This window comes from Rhinolophus sinicus, chromosome 17, assembly GCF_057876585.1.
Source record: "Rhinolophus sinicus isolate RSI-liver-muscle chromosome 17, RSI-T2T, whole genome shotgun sequence".
Lineage (NCBI taxonomy): Eukaryota > Metazoa > Chordata > Mammalia > Chiroptera > Rhinolophidae > Rhinolophus > Rhinolophus sinicus.
In genome coordinates, this window is record NC_142517.1 from 184,305,208 (window position 1) to 184,317,838 (window position 12,631).

General features: G+C 41.5%; 1 protein-coding gene across 5 annotated transcripts in view; it reads left to right on the plus strand.

Annotated features, from left to right (window-relative positions):
• The window catches only part of KIAA2012 (KIAA2012 ortholog), a 94,913-nt gene that overhangs the window by 6,500 nt on the left and 75,782 nt on the right, over positions 1 to 12,631 (plus strand). For 4 of the 5 annotated variants that reach the window (XM_074340240.2, XM_019726826.3, XM_019726824.3 and 1 more), the window contains exons 3-4: positions 8,459 to 8,618; positions 10,682 to 10,837. The exons of the other annotated variant lie outside the window; for it this stretch is intronic. In XM_074340240.2, coding sequence (XP_074196341.1) covers positions 8,459 to 8,618; positions 10,682 to 10,837 — 316 coding nt within the window. The remainder of the gene's footprint in view (positions 1 to 8,458; positions 8,619 to 10,681; positions 10,838 to 12,631) is intronic. 5 annotated transcript variants of the gene reach the window in all.

Sequence of the window (12,631 nt, forward strand, 5' to 3'; positions counted from 1 at the left end):
AGATTGTATTGCTTCTGCCATCTCTCTTACAAATGTGGTTAAATTTGAGAGTGTTGTCACCCTTTTTGTTCCACTGAATATATCCCTACTCATTCTATATTGCCTCATTTCTCCCCACATCTCAATACTCAAGACACTCAACTCTAGTTGGTGTTTTCACCCAATGTCCAACTCATGAAGGTACCTTCAGGTTACATTTTATCAAGATATTACATATTGTGAGAAATATGTATTTTGAATAAAGTTCATTTTTCCCTCCTAAACACAAAGGCTCATCATACAAAATAGAAAAATAGAGAAAAGTAGGAAGAATAATAAATTATCCTTTTAGCCAAAGATCAGGAGGATGAACATCCCTGGGCAAGTCCTGATCAATAACCTGCTACTTGTTTGACAGTGTCCCTAAGAAGTGACCAGGGCTCTGATGGCCATCAACAAAGTGTCAAGTAGGCACCAGAGCAACAAAGAGGAGAAAGAGTGAGTTGACTGCATTCCTTTTGCCTCATATCCTTCATGCGAGCATCTCCTGAGCAGTTGTGCTTGGAGCCTTTAATAAACCCAGAAGTAGGAAAGATCAGGAGAAAATCATGGGTCAACCTTGATGATGAGGTCAAAGGTATTGTCAATATATCTAAAACGTATGGAGTGCTTAGCGCATGCCAGGCATTGTAGCTCTGTAATCTCAGCCTGCACAAGCCTTTGAGCTGAGTACTAGCATTACCTCTAGTTTGTAGGAGGAAAAACTGGGCCTTGAAGCTAATTCATTTGCCCAGAGTTACACATCTAAGTTGTGGAGCTGATTCCAAAGCCTAAGTGGCAAGATTGGAGCTGATTCCAAAGCCCCACTCTTAACTCCTAGAGGACCTGATTTTGAAGATTCCACACGCTCCAAAGACAAGAAGCATCTCTCCTGCTTTAACAGCATTTTTTAAAAAAAAGGGATATGGGTTTTCCAATACATCCCTTAAAATCCTTTACAATTCTAGGAAAGCAAATTAGATTTTCACTAAAATCAATGTGGGTTATATGTAACATGTGCATATAGTAAGTTATGTATATGATGCAGTAGACGCCTATTTTTTTAGGCTTGATGTACTCCATTCCCTTGTATAAACAACAGATACAGAATATTTATAATAATGGCTAACACTGATGTAACCTGTTATACCCATCACCATTCTAAGCACTTTACACTCATCTCACTTTAAATTCCTCACAGCTTTATAAGGTGTATACTTTTTTATTGTTGTAAAATATAACATAAAATTTACCGTTTTAATAATTTTAAGTATATTCAGTGGCAGTAAGTATAGTCACATTATTGTACAACCATGACCACCATCCATCTCCAGAACTTTTTTTCATCTTGCAAAACTAAAACTCTGTACTCATTAAACAATAATTCCCTATTTCCCCCTCCTCACCAGCTGCTGGCAACCATCATTCTACTTTTTGTCTTTATGAATTTGACTACCCTAAGTACCTCATATGAGTGGAATCATATAGTAGTTATATTCCTTTTAGTATTTTGTGACTGGCTTATTTCACTTAGCATAATATCTTCAAGGTTCATTCAAGTTGTAGCATGTATCAGAATTTTTTTAAATTAAATGTATTGGGGTAACACTGGTTCATAAGATTATATGTTTCAAGTGTACAGTTCTATAATACATCATCAATATATTGCATTGTGTGCTTATCACCCAAATTCTAGTCTCCTTCATCACGATATATTTGACCCCCTCTACCCCCTTTAACCTCCCCCACCCCCTTTCCCTTTTGAGAATGATCCTGTAAAACCTAATTCACTCATGTCCTTCCTATGCTTAAAACTCTCCAATGACTCCTTTTCTCTCAGAGTAAAAGCCAAAGTCACCACAAAGGCCTGAAAGAACCTGCTCAATCTGGCCAACTGTCATATCTCGGCCTGACTACCTACTCTTTCCCCCCTTGCTCACACAGAGACCCCCTCCCACCCCCTTGCTGCTCTCCAGAACTCAGCAGGTTTTCTCCTGCCTCAGGACCTTTGCATTCCTATTCCCTGATCTGACCTATTCTCTTCACAGATACCTACATAACTCATCCCCCTCTATTCTTTTTAGTTTGTCACTCCCTGACACACCTATTTATTTATTTTTACTATTTTTGTGTCTGTCTGAAAATATCTTAATTTACTTTTAACACCACAGGATTTTTTTTCAATATAATTGGAATTCATAGTTGGATGTTTGTTTTTTATTAGTTTCATGTATATAAAGCAACATAATGATTAGACATTTACACCCCTCACAAAGTGATAACCCCAGTAAGTCTACTGCCTATCTGACACTGCACATAGCTATTCCAATACCATCAACTATACTCCCTATACTGTACTTTACATCCTGTACTTATATTCATATATGTTTAATTATAGTTGACATTAAATATTATTTTATGTTAGTTTCAGATGTACAGCACAGTGGTTAGGCATTTATATAATTATGAAGTGATCCCCTGTCTAAGTCTAGTGCTTATCTGATGTCATACATAGTTTTTACATTATTGACTATATTCTCCATACTGTATTTTACATTCCCATGAGAATGTCCTTTCTTTTCAAAGCTGAATAATAGTCCTCTATATGTATATGCTGCATTTTGTTTATCAGTTGACGGACACTTAGATTTCTTCTGCATTTTGGCTGTTGTGAATACTGCTGCTTTAAACATGGGTGTACAAATATCTGTTCATGTCCCTGTTTTCAGTTCTTTTGAGCATATATCCAGAAGTGAAATTGTTGGATCATATGGTAATTCTAATTTTGATTTTTTGAGGAACCGTCATACTATTTTCTATAGCAGTCTGTGTCATTTTATATTCCCCTCAGCAATGCACAGGGTTCCAATTTCTCCACATCCTAACCAATCCTTGTTATTTTGTTTTTTGTTTTTTTTAATAATAGCCATCTTAATGGGTGTGAAGTAGTATCTTATTGTGGTTTTGAGTTCGATTTCATAAGGATAAGTAACATTAAGCATCTTTTTATGTGCTTATTGGCCATTTGTATATCTTTTTTGGAGAATTGTGTATTATATCCTTTGCCCATTTAAAAAATCAGGTTATTTGTTTTTGAGTTGTAGGAATTCTTTATATATTCCAGACAGTAATCTTTTAGATATATTATTTGCAAATAGTTTTTCTCACTCTATGGGTTGCCTTTTCACTCCGTTGATAGTGTCCTTTGATACACAAAAGTTTTAAATTTTCATGAAGTCCAACTTATCTATTTTTTTTGTAGTATTGCCTGTTCTTTTGGTGTCATACTCAAGAAATCATTGCCAAATTCAATGTCATGAAGCGTTTCCCCTTATGTTTTCTTCTAAGAGTTTTATAGTTGTAGCTTTGATCCATTTTGAGTTAATTTTTGTAGTATATGGCATGAGGTAAGGACCCAACTTCATCTTTTTTGCATGTATGGTATGTTCTTTTATCATCCTCAGTTGACAGATAAACTGAGGTGCAGATGGCTCAAGTAATTTCCCCAAAGTCACACAGTAAATGATGGAGCCAGGATTCAAACCCAGGCAGACTGAACTCTTACAGGACCTGGAGCTTAATTTTTGCTGTTTTCAAATTCTAATTGTTGTACCATTGCTTTTGTGCAATATGGCTGGTCAAATCTTTGATGCAAAATGATTTGGTCAGGAATCAAGCCCTGTTACAACATTGCAACTATGGGAAAATTCAGACCACTTCATGATTCTCTTCTTAATGGTCTAATACCCAGGAACACATGGCCACCAAAGATATATGGGAGAGACAGTATCATTTGCACAGAATCTCAGAAGTTAAACCTACAGAGAAAAGGGCCGGCAGAGAGTGGTGGTGTTTATGCAAAGCTATTTAAAGTCAGGCTAGGGTTGCAGAAAGTTTTCCAGGCACAGCTACAAGTGGCTGCACATGTCTCCCCTCCCATCCCCCCACCCCCACCTCTACCCCAGTTGCACTCACCTAGTAGCCCCAAGGCTGGTTCCAGTCACACCTGCACAGGTACAACAACAATGCGCAGTCACCCTCTGTTCTAAGGCTTGGCCTTTGCCAGAGCACACTGACTACAGTAAGCCCTACTGAGGGGCAGGAGACACCAAATGCACTCCTCCTGAGAGAAAGACTTCTGACCAGAGTGGACAGTTTGAGGAACAAGTGGTCAGCAGGCAAGTCCATTTTGGGGGTTTCCATTCAACTGAGCTAACATCTTGAGTAATTATTAACTAGTCTGTGCCGAGAGGTTCAACAAATGTTTGTTGGAAGAACATGTTAGTTGCTAGGGTGTGGTAGGGGGAGGCCATAACCTCTACCCAGCAGGAGTGTACAATCTGACCAAGGAGGCAGATTTGTGGCCCCATGATACTTGACACAAAGCAGTCTATGAGAGGAGTTAGACTACAATGTATTAATATGCTGTTGAAGTATAAAGAAGGTAAAGATTGTGATTGCTTCTTACTAGGAAAATCTAGAGTGGCATCTTGGAGGAGGTAAAATCTGAGCTAACTCTTGTGGTGAAAATAAGTGGAGAGAGACCTTCTGGGCATAGATGATGAAGTCCTAGTGGGGAGAGCAAGCAGAAGGAAGGGTAATTAGGCACGTGTAGCTCTTAGTTGGAAATGTATCTAGAAAAGTGAGTGGGGTCAAGTTATGGAAGGCTCTGTCTGCTAGTCCCAGGATTTCTGGACTTCTCTCTTCACCCTTCTGTCGACTCCTGCACACAAAGGCTGGCCACCCTCTGGGGTAAGATGGCAGCTGGCTGTCCGGGCCTTTCTTGTCTTCCTGGGGACTCTGGCACCCTGCCACCCCATATCTGCTGGGTGGGAGCACAGCCTGCACCAGGTCCTTCCATCCTCTGAAGACCCTCGCCTGCCAGCACCAGGGTGGGGCAGACATGACAGCCAGAGTGAGGATGGGGACAGGTGCAGGGGGTCCCCTTCACCCCTCTGCATACAGAGACCTGGTAGGCACCAGGAAGCCAGCTGGCAGGAGCAAGTCCCTCCTGAAAGGAAGAACTCTCCGTGGAGTGTGGATAAGAGGCCACTCCATGCACATAATTATTCATTTCAGAAGAAACAAGAAGCTGGGGTTGATTGGCAAAGCCACGGCAAGCCTGAGCAGTCTGAAACCATCCGCAGCCAGCCTCCTGCTGTTGTTTACTTCCCTGTTCCAGAAACTCCTTTCCCGGCTCCCTTCTGTCTCCTTTTACATTTTAGAGTCATTTTTGGATGAGTGGTTAGTGGTCGAAGATAATTTTGGGGAAGGAATGGAGAAATTTGTATGAGGAAAGGGTGGGTGCAATAAAATAATTTAACATATTTTCCATTTATAAGTATAATCTAACCAATATTACTGAAATTTTGATTTTACAAAAAAAATAAGAGAAACTATCCGTAATCTTATGCCTAACACCCTAATACCACTGTTACTAGAATTTTAATGTATTTTCTTCCAATTTTTCCACCATAATTAAACATACATAAAATAAACTTTCATGAGATTGTAATTACACTACACATTCTCTCTGGTAGCTTGTTTTTTTTCCCACTTAACCTATTATTCTACACATTGGAAATGAATGAATAGATTAACCCTGACTGGTCTTTGCAGCCCTGAGCAGGCCTTGGGCCTCCCTCAGTGCTTTAGTTATTCAATGGGATGTGAAATTTATCAACCGACTTCACAGGCATAATTTGAGAAACTACCAAGGGAAGCCAGAAAACTAGAAAAAACTTAAAGAAGCTGTGGTAGGCAAAATAATGCCCTCCCAAAGATGCCTATGTCCTAATCCCTGGAACCTATGAATATATTAGGCTAAATGGCAAAGGGAAATTAAGGCTGCAGATGGAATTAAGGTTGCTAATCAAATGGCCTTAAAACAGGGAGATTATCCTGGATTACCTGGGCAGGCTCAGTGTAGTCACAAGGATTCTTATAACTAGAAGAAGGACTCAAAGGGAAAACCAGTGAGATGGCCGCATAAAGAAGGACTTAGCCCAAAGTTGCTGACTTTTAAGATGAAGGAAACGGTCACGAGCCAAGGAATTTAGGTGGCCTCTAGAAACTGGACCAACCAAAGAACAGATCTTCCCTAGAGACTCCAGAAAGAACACAGGCCTATCAACACCTTGATTTGAGCCCAGGGAGACCCATTTCAAACTCTGAACCTCCAGAACTGGAAGATAACAAATTTGTGTTGTTTAAAGCCACTAAGTGTGTGGTAATTTATTACAGCAACAGTAGGAAACTAATACAGAGTTCGAGATCAGCTTTCAAACTCTAAGCAAAAATGTGTTTAGATAGCCCAAATTCCAGCACAAGGCATTCCCTAACTCGCCTCGGCAACTCCCTGTCCTATTGAGCAAGCTACCCAGTAAAGCTCCAGAATCAAGCTGGTGCTTCAGAAATACCCTTTAATGAGAAAAAACAAGGGGCTCTTGTCCAGATCAAACAGGGCACCGTGCCATCGGCACAGGGGCCACAGCATCTTAGAGGAGGCTTGGTCTTGCTGCATTCACAGAGAGGTCATTTGAAGCAAAGATTTACAGGGAGGAACTGCAGTTCCAATTGACCCAGAAAAGGCCTTGGATCTAATGGCACCATAATTCTAAAGCTTAACACAGTGCCTGGCACATAGAAGGTGCTCAACAAATATTTATTGCACGACCAGATGTAAAAAATAGAGTAAGTGAAAGAACTTAAGTCATTTTGCTTCAACTGCTCTCCCTACAATTCTTTCTTTCTTGTCCTCTGGAAAAAGTCTCAAGATTTATGTGGGGCTGAATTTTTCAGGCTCTTTCTGCGCTTGAAGTACTTGCCACATAAACTATCCAGACATCAAGGACCAGTTGATGCTCTGTGTTTGGATTCCAAGCATTTATTTAATTTACAAATTCCTAGAGTGTAGAGCCAATCGAATAAGCCATGCTTTCTTTCATCTGTTACTCTATTTATGAATCACCAATCTGTCTTATTCGTCCCTTTTTCTCTGGTGCCTGGCATAGTATTTGGTGCATTGTAGGTGTCTGATGAATGAATGAATGAATGAATGAATGAATGAATGAATGAATGAATGTCCTGGATACCTGTTTCTCTCTCTTCAGCAGACATATTCCCTCATCTCATGGACTTTGGCTTCCCAGACCTCTCTTTAGCCAGAAAAGAGTCTCTCTGGTGGTCCTGAATCCTCAGCTACAGCTGTGGGTTGCCTTTCTGTGGCATCTCCACGTGCTGAATACATAAGAATGGGACCAACAACAGCTTTGCTCAGCAGAGCAGAGACCCAAACCTCCTCTCCCCCATCAAGCAGGTTTTATAGTTCCATCATTGTTTTCTTTTCTTTTCTTTTTTTAACCATAAACCTTCCTAAATTCTGGCAAGGAAACTCAGGCTAATGACCTCACCTGAAAATAGTGATTGTCTGGTGGGTGGTGAGACACTGACTAGAACATGGCATGAGAGAACTTTCTGGGCTGATGAAAATGTTCTCTATTTTGTGTGGTAGTTACAAAGGTGTATGCAATTGTCAGACTTTATAAAACTGAACATTTAAGCTCTGTACATGTTATATACAAATTATGCCTCAACTTTTTTTTTTAATTTGAAATGAAAAGGCTTCTGAGATCACAAACAGTTCATCAGTCAAGAATGCCATAATTAATTGGTGATGTCTGCCATGGACAAGGGGGAAAGGGAGAGATGTCCACACACGTATCACATGTTTGCTATTCGTGTGCGTAACTGATCATCCTGAGAGAGTTTCTGCATAATTTAAGTGGTTATAATATTAACTCATCCACCTTGAAGGATTGTAATGAGGTAAAAGTTCTTTGTATAATATAAATCCCCAGCCAAATGTAAGATGTTATTATTCACATTTATTCCCCATGATGTCTTGCATAGTGGGGCTGACTTTAGCAGGTAGGTTCCCAGAAAATTCTCCCTGGCTGAAATGAAATTCAGCAGAGCCAGATATGTTTAAAATGCCAGGCTCCCTGTAAACATGGACATAGTTTGTCTGTCCCATTATTCATCTTACAAACATTGAGTGACAATGCTGATTTGTCAAGCTGGCTTTCCCATTGCTGCCCAGGGCCACTTTTTAAGGTACTAAAATGATTTCCACAGGCTGAACTAAGTAATGTGTTTTCTTTTGAGGCTCTTTATCCTTTTCTGATGTTCTGTCTCAAGATGGGGTCTGGTATTTCTCATTTTTTCTTCTCCTTCCAACTGCAAATCTGCAGGGGCCTTTTAGAGCTTTGCTCTGTGGGTTCTTGGTTTATGTCTGTTGGCTGAGGCATATGTTTCTGGTGCCTTCCGGCACCTTCCAGGAGTCTCCTGGATTACTGATGAGGATTGTGCTAACCAGCCTTTATCAGTGGGAAGCTCAGGGCTCAGCAGCCATGCTGTTTCCTGACTGATGTCCCCACAGAGGGAGCAGGACACAGTCTGGCAACCGTACCTCCACTTCCGAAGCCAACCAGAGAGCCAGGCCCAACGGCAGATCCAGCCTGGGTATTCGGCCAAGAGATACCTCCGAGGCCTCTTGCGGACATGGCCCCCCGATACCATATACAGGCTTCGATGTGCAGGTCAGTGGGGAGATGGGAGGAGGTGCACCCAGAGCTGCCCTGCCTCACATTCTGGTGTGTTTTCCGTCAAGGCTTAAAACATCGGAATTTTAGGCCCAATTTCATGTGAAAGCAAAGGTGCTCAAGCTCAGTAGCCTGCAAGCCTCTAGCGTACCTTTCTCCCTTCATCCTTCCCCACATTTGCAGAGGAATGTACAACCTGAAGTCTTGCCTTCACTCTTGCCCTCCCTCTAGCTCCTCTCAGCAGCATTACATTCCACACCCCAAGCAGAACTTTGTTCCCAACCTGCTCTACTCAGAGACTTCAGATCCCCCAGTTCAGTTCCTATCTTTACAAGGTAAGGAAAAAGAGGTCCAGCGGGTAAGGTAATTTGTCCAAGGTTATTTGACCAAAAGCAGAGCTGGGATCAGAAGCCAGAGCCTCCCCACACCCCCTGGCTCCACATTCTTCCCAACACTCCCTAGTTCCCCTTGAGGCAATCTCAGATCCTCCAGGAAGTGGAAATGTTGGGCCTCCTCCTCTTAAAGATGGCGGGTCTCCAGCACAATCCACTTAGGAGTGAGATGGACACCCTCTGCTGAACAGAGACCCCAAAGGCACTCTGTAAATAAAGGCTTAAAAATGAAAACAGGAAATGGTTGGGGATTAGAGTTGTCAGATTTAGTACACATGCACTCACACACACACACACACACGCAATATTTGGTACATATTTCTACTAAAAAAGTACTCACTGTTTATCTGAAATTCAATTTTAACTGGACATCTCAAATTTTATTTGGCAAACTTACTGAGATGAGAGGGATGAGCAGAATTTGCCAGTGCCCACTTGGCGGTTTGCCATTTCTTCAACCAACAGACAGGACCAGAGGAAAATTGACTTTCTTCTTGCTTTATAGGTTTACCTTAGGAAAGGAGAGAAAACTCTTTCACCAATACAGTGGTGATTTGAAGGAGAACGAGAGATATGGGCTTGAATAGTAATTGGTTTTACTTTCAAGGCAGGCCCACAGTTAGTCAATTCCATTTATTTAAAACTAGTGAGAAAGAGCCTCTTAACCAAAGATATGTTATCATTGGGTGGGGCAAAGGGTAGAGCAGGCCAATGCCCCATGGCCTAGGCCCCATATCTTCAAGGATAAGAGCCCCTCTTAATATCAAAAAATGTCTCAGATCCTCCCTATAGAAGTCATATGGCTACAAGGCGTGGTTTTAGAAAACATCCATGTGTATGTGCATTCTTGGGTCCCTTGACAGAATTCCTCGCCAAGGCCCCTCTTAAGGGTGAGACTCTTAAGCTGGAGGGCAATGGCAATACTGTGGTATGAGATCACTGGCCCAGTAGCCTGTGCCACCTCTTCCCCTCACTTCTCAGAGCTCACCACCTTTGTGATGCTAGTATGTTCTCTGGTCCCATCTTTCCATCCCTATGATAAATCCACCCCACCCTTCAGTCCCACATCTTCTACAAAGACTACTTTAATAACTCCAGCCAATATTGAGCTCCTTGTTTTCAGACCTTACATCACACTGACAGTTGGAACCCTACAGGAGAGCTCAGGAGAGCTTTGTCTTTCCAACAGACTATTGGTGCCTTTAAAAATGGCCCAAGGCTGGTTCTTCTGGATCTACTCCACTGCCTAGCAAAGGGGTGGGCCCATTGGTAAGCCTTCAGTAAAGACTTGTAGAAAGACTGGGTTGAGAATCATGGGGCCTCCAGAAGCAAGCAGGATACATCCAGGAGAAAGCTTTGGATTCGCCTCCTGAGGCAGGAGGAGCCATTTATCTAACCCCAAAGAAGCAGCCATGTTTCTTCCACTAGGGAGACCCAGTTCTGGGGAATGGTGGAGTGGGAAAAGCATACATGTGGCACAGGACCAGAAGCTCCCAGGACACTGAATAAAGATCTCTCTATGGGTTCTAGCTGAATTTTCAATCCCTCGCATCTTCTAATTGTCTTCTTTAATGGGCAATGTCTAGAGCCAAGACTAGTGTAGTTATCTCTAACACCTCTAGACTGATGACCGTTCTTTCTATCAATATCTCCTGACCTACTCTTCAGGATACATCAAGGATTCTGTGCTGCTCCAGGAAAGTCACCTTAACATACCAAAGACTCTCAGGCCACAACAGGATCTTTCAGGGGTACCCCCAAAATACCATCTCCTGCCTGTCTTCCCACCATTTTGGATTCAACAAGGAAAATCTTTTGAACAAGGTACATGTTGATTTTATGACCAGATCTCAAATATTTGGATTTTTGACAACTTAAAATGGAGTTTCCCAAAATAAGGTCTAGGGAATCGTGGGTTTCATTGTCCTCATCTGTAAAATGAGGGCATTCACCTAGACTAGCATTGTCCAACAGTATTTTCTGCAGTGATGGAATGTTCCATATGTGCTGTCCAATGTAGCAGCCATTGGCTGCATGTGGCTATTGAGCACTTGAAATGTAGGTAGTGCAACTGTGAAACTTGAGTTTTTAATTTTCCTTACTTTTAACTAATTTACATCTAAATAGCCACATGTAGCTAGCGATTACTATATTGGACAGTACAGGTCTAGATTCTAGATTTTTAGATGATTTCTTAGGTCTGTTCCATTCTAACATTCTTTAATCCTGTGGTTTTGTGGCAATATCATAAGAAGAAAATACAGGTTTTGGAGCCAGAAATCTCAACTGCAATGGCTTTTCTCTCTCTTACTAGATGTGCATCTTGAGCAAGTCACTTAAGTTCTTTGAGCTTCTGTTGGCTCATCTCTCTAATGGACATAATAACACCTACCTCATTACTGTACAGAAAATTATTGTGAGCTGTCTGTAAACTGCTCGGTACTACAGGGATTTTACTTGTCAATATTATTCTTGGGAACTTGAAGCATTAAAAGAGCCAGAGTTGCCCTTGCTAAAGGAGATGGGAAAAGATAGCTGGTAACACTAATGGACAAAGAACAGGGCCTTGGCTAGTACCAGAGTTTTTGAGAAAAGAGCAGGAAAGAACAAGAGCCTAATATAATAGAAAGTTAATTTTTCTGAAATTAAAAAGGAATTTTCCAGAAACAATGGTAGTGCCTAACCAAGCCCTGTCCTTGGAAAAGGATCTGTTCAGGATAAGTAGAGAATCTAATGAGTTGAGAAGAACATGGCAGGTTTTCAGAGCCTGGTGCCATTAAATATTCCTGCCACACACCTCCCTTAAGTCTTGACTCCAGTTCCAGGGATTTGGTCATAACCTGATGTACATGTAGTTCATCTACAGGAAATAATCTGCTAGTCAGGCAATTGCATTTCTCTTTGTAAATTAATACCTTAGCCTATACATCAGTCTCTATGCACTTTGCTAATGTGGGTCAACATCCCTGAGACCAGTTGATTTGGAAGACTGAAAAGATCAAGTTTCTGGGCCATCCATGTCCTGGGGGTGGTGAGCTCACCCAGATGTTGCTCCTGTGTTGGGACCTTCTGCCCTTCCCCAGATGGCACCCCACCTTGTCATTGCCTTAAGCTTTCTTTCTTCAAAAATCCTACTGTCTCCAGTTCATATCCTTAGACTTGGATGCCCTACGATCTAAAAACACTGGAAGTGGACTGCAGTACTTCCACTTTTCGGGTGGGTCACCACTGCACACCTAAGGGATCAAGTGACTTCCCTAACTGACGCCATATAACAAGGAGCTATCATAATCAGGCAGAAAACAGAGAGGCAATATAGAATAAGCAATTAAACATGTGGCTCTTAGTACCAGGTGCCAAGCCATGTGATCTCTCTAGACCTCAGTTTCCTCCTTTCTAAAATGGAGATGACCATTCCCACCTTTACCTCACAGGATGGGATGTGGGAGTTCAGTGGGATAATGCAGTATTGGGCACATAGTAAGTACTTAAGAAATGTTATAGACCTCCCTCGTTTTTTTTTGTTTTGTTTTGTTTTTAAGCATAATTACGAACTAAGTGCAATACCCAATTGCCCATGATCTCAGGGCCAAAAGTCAATTTATAAAGAACTAAGAA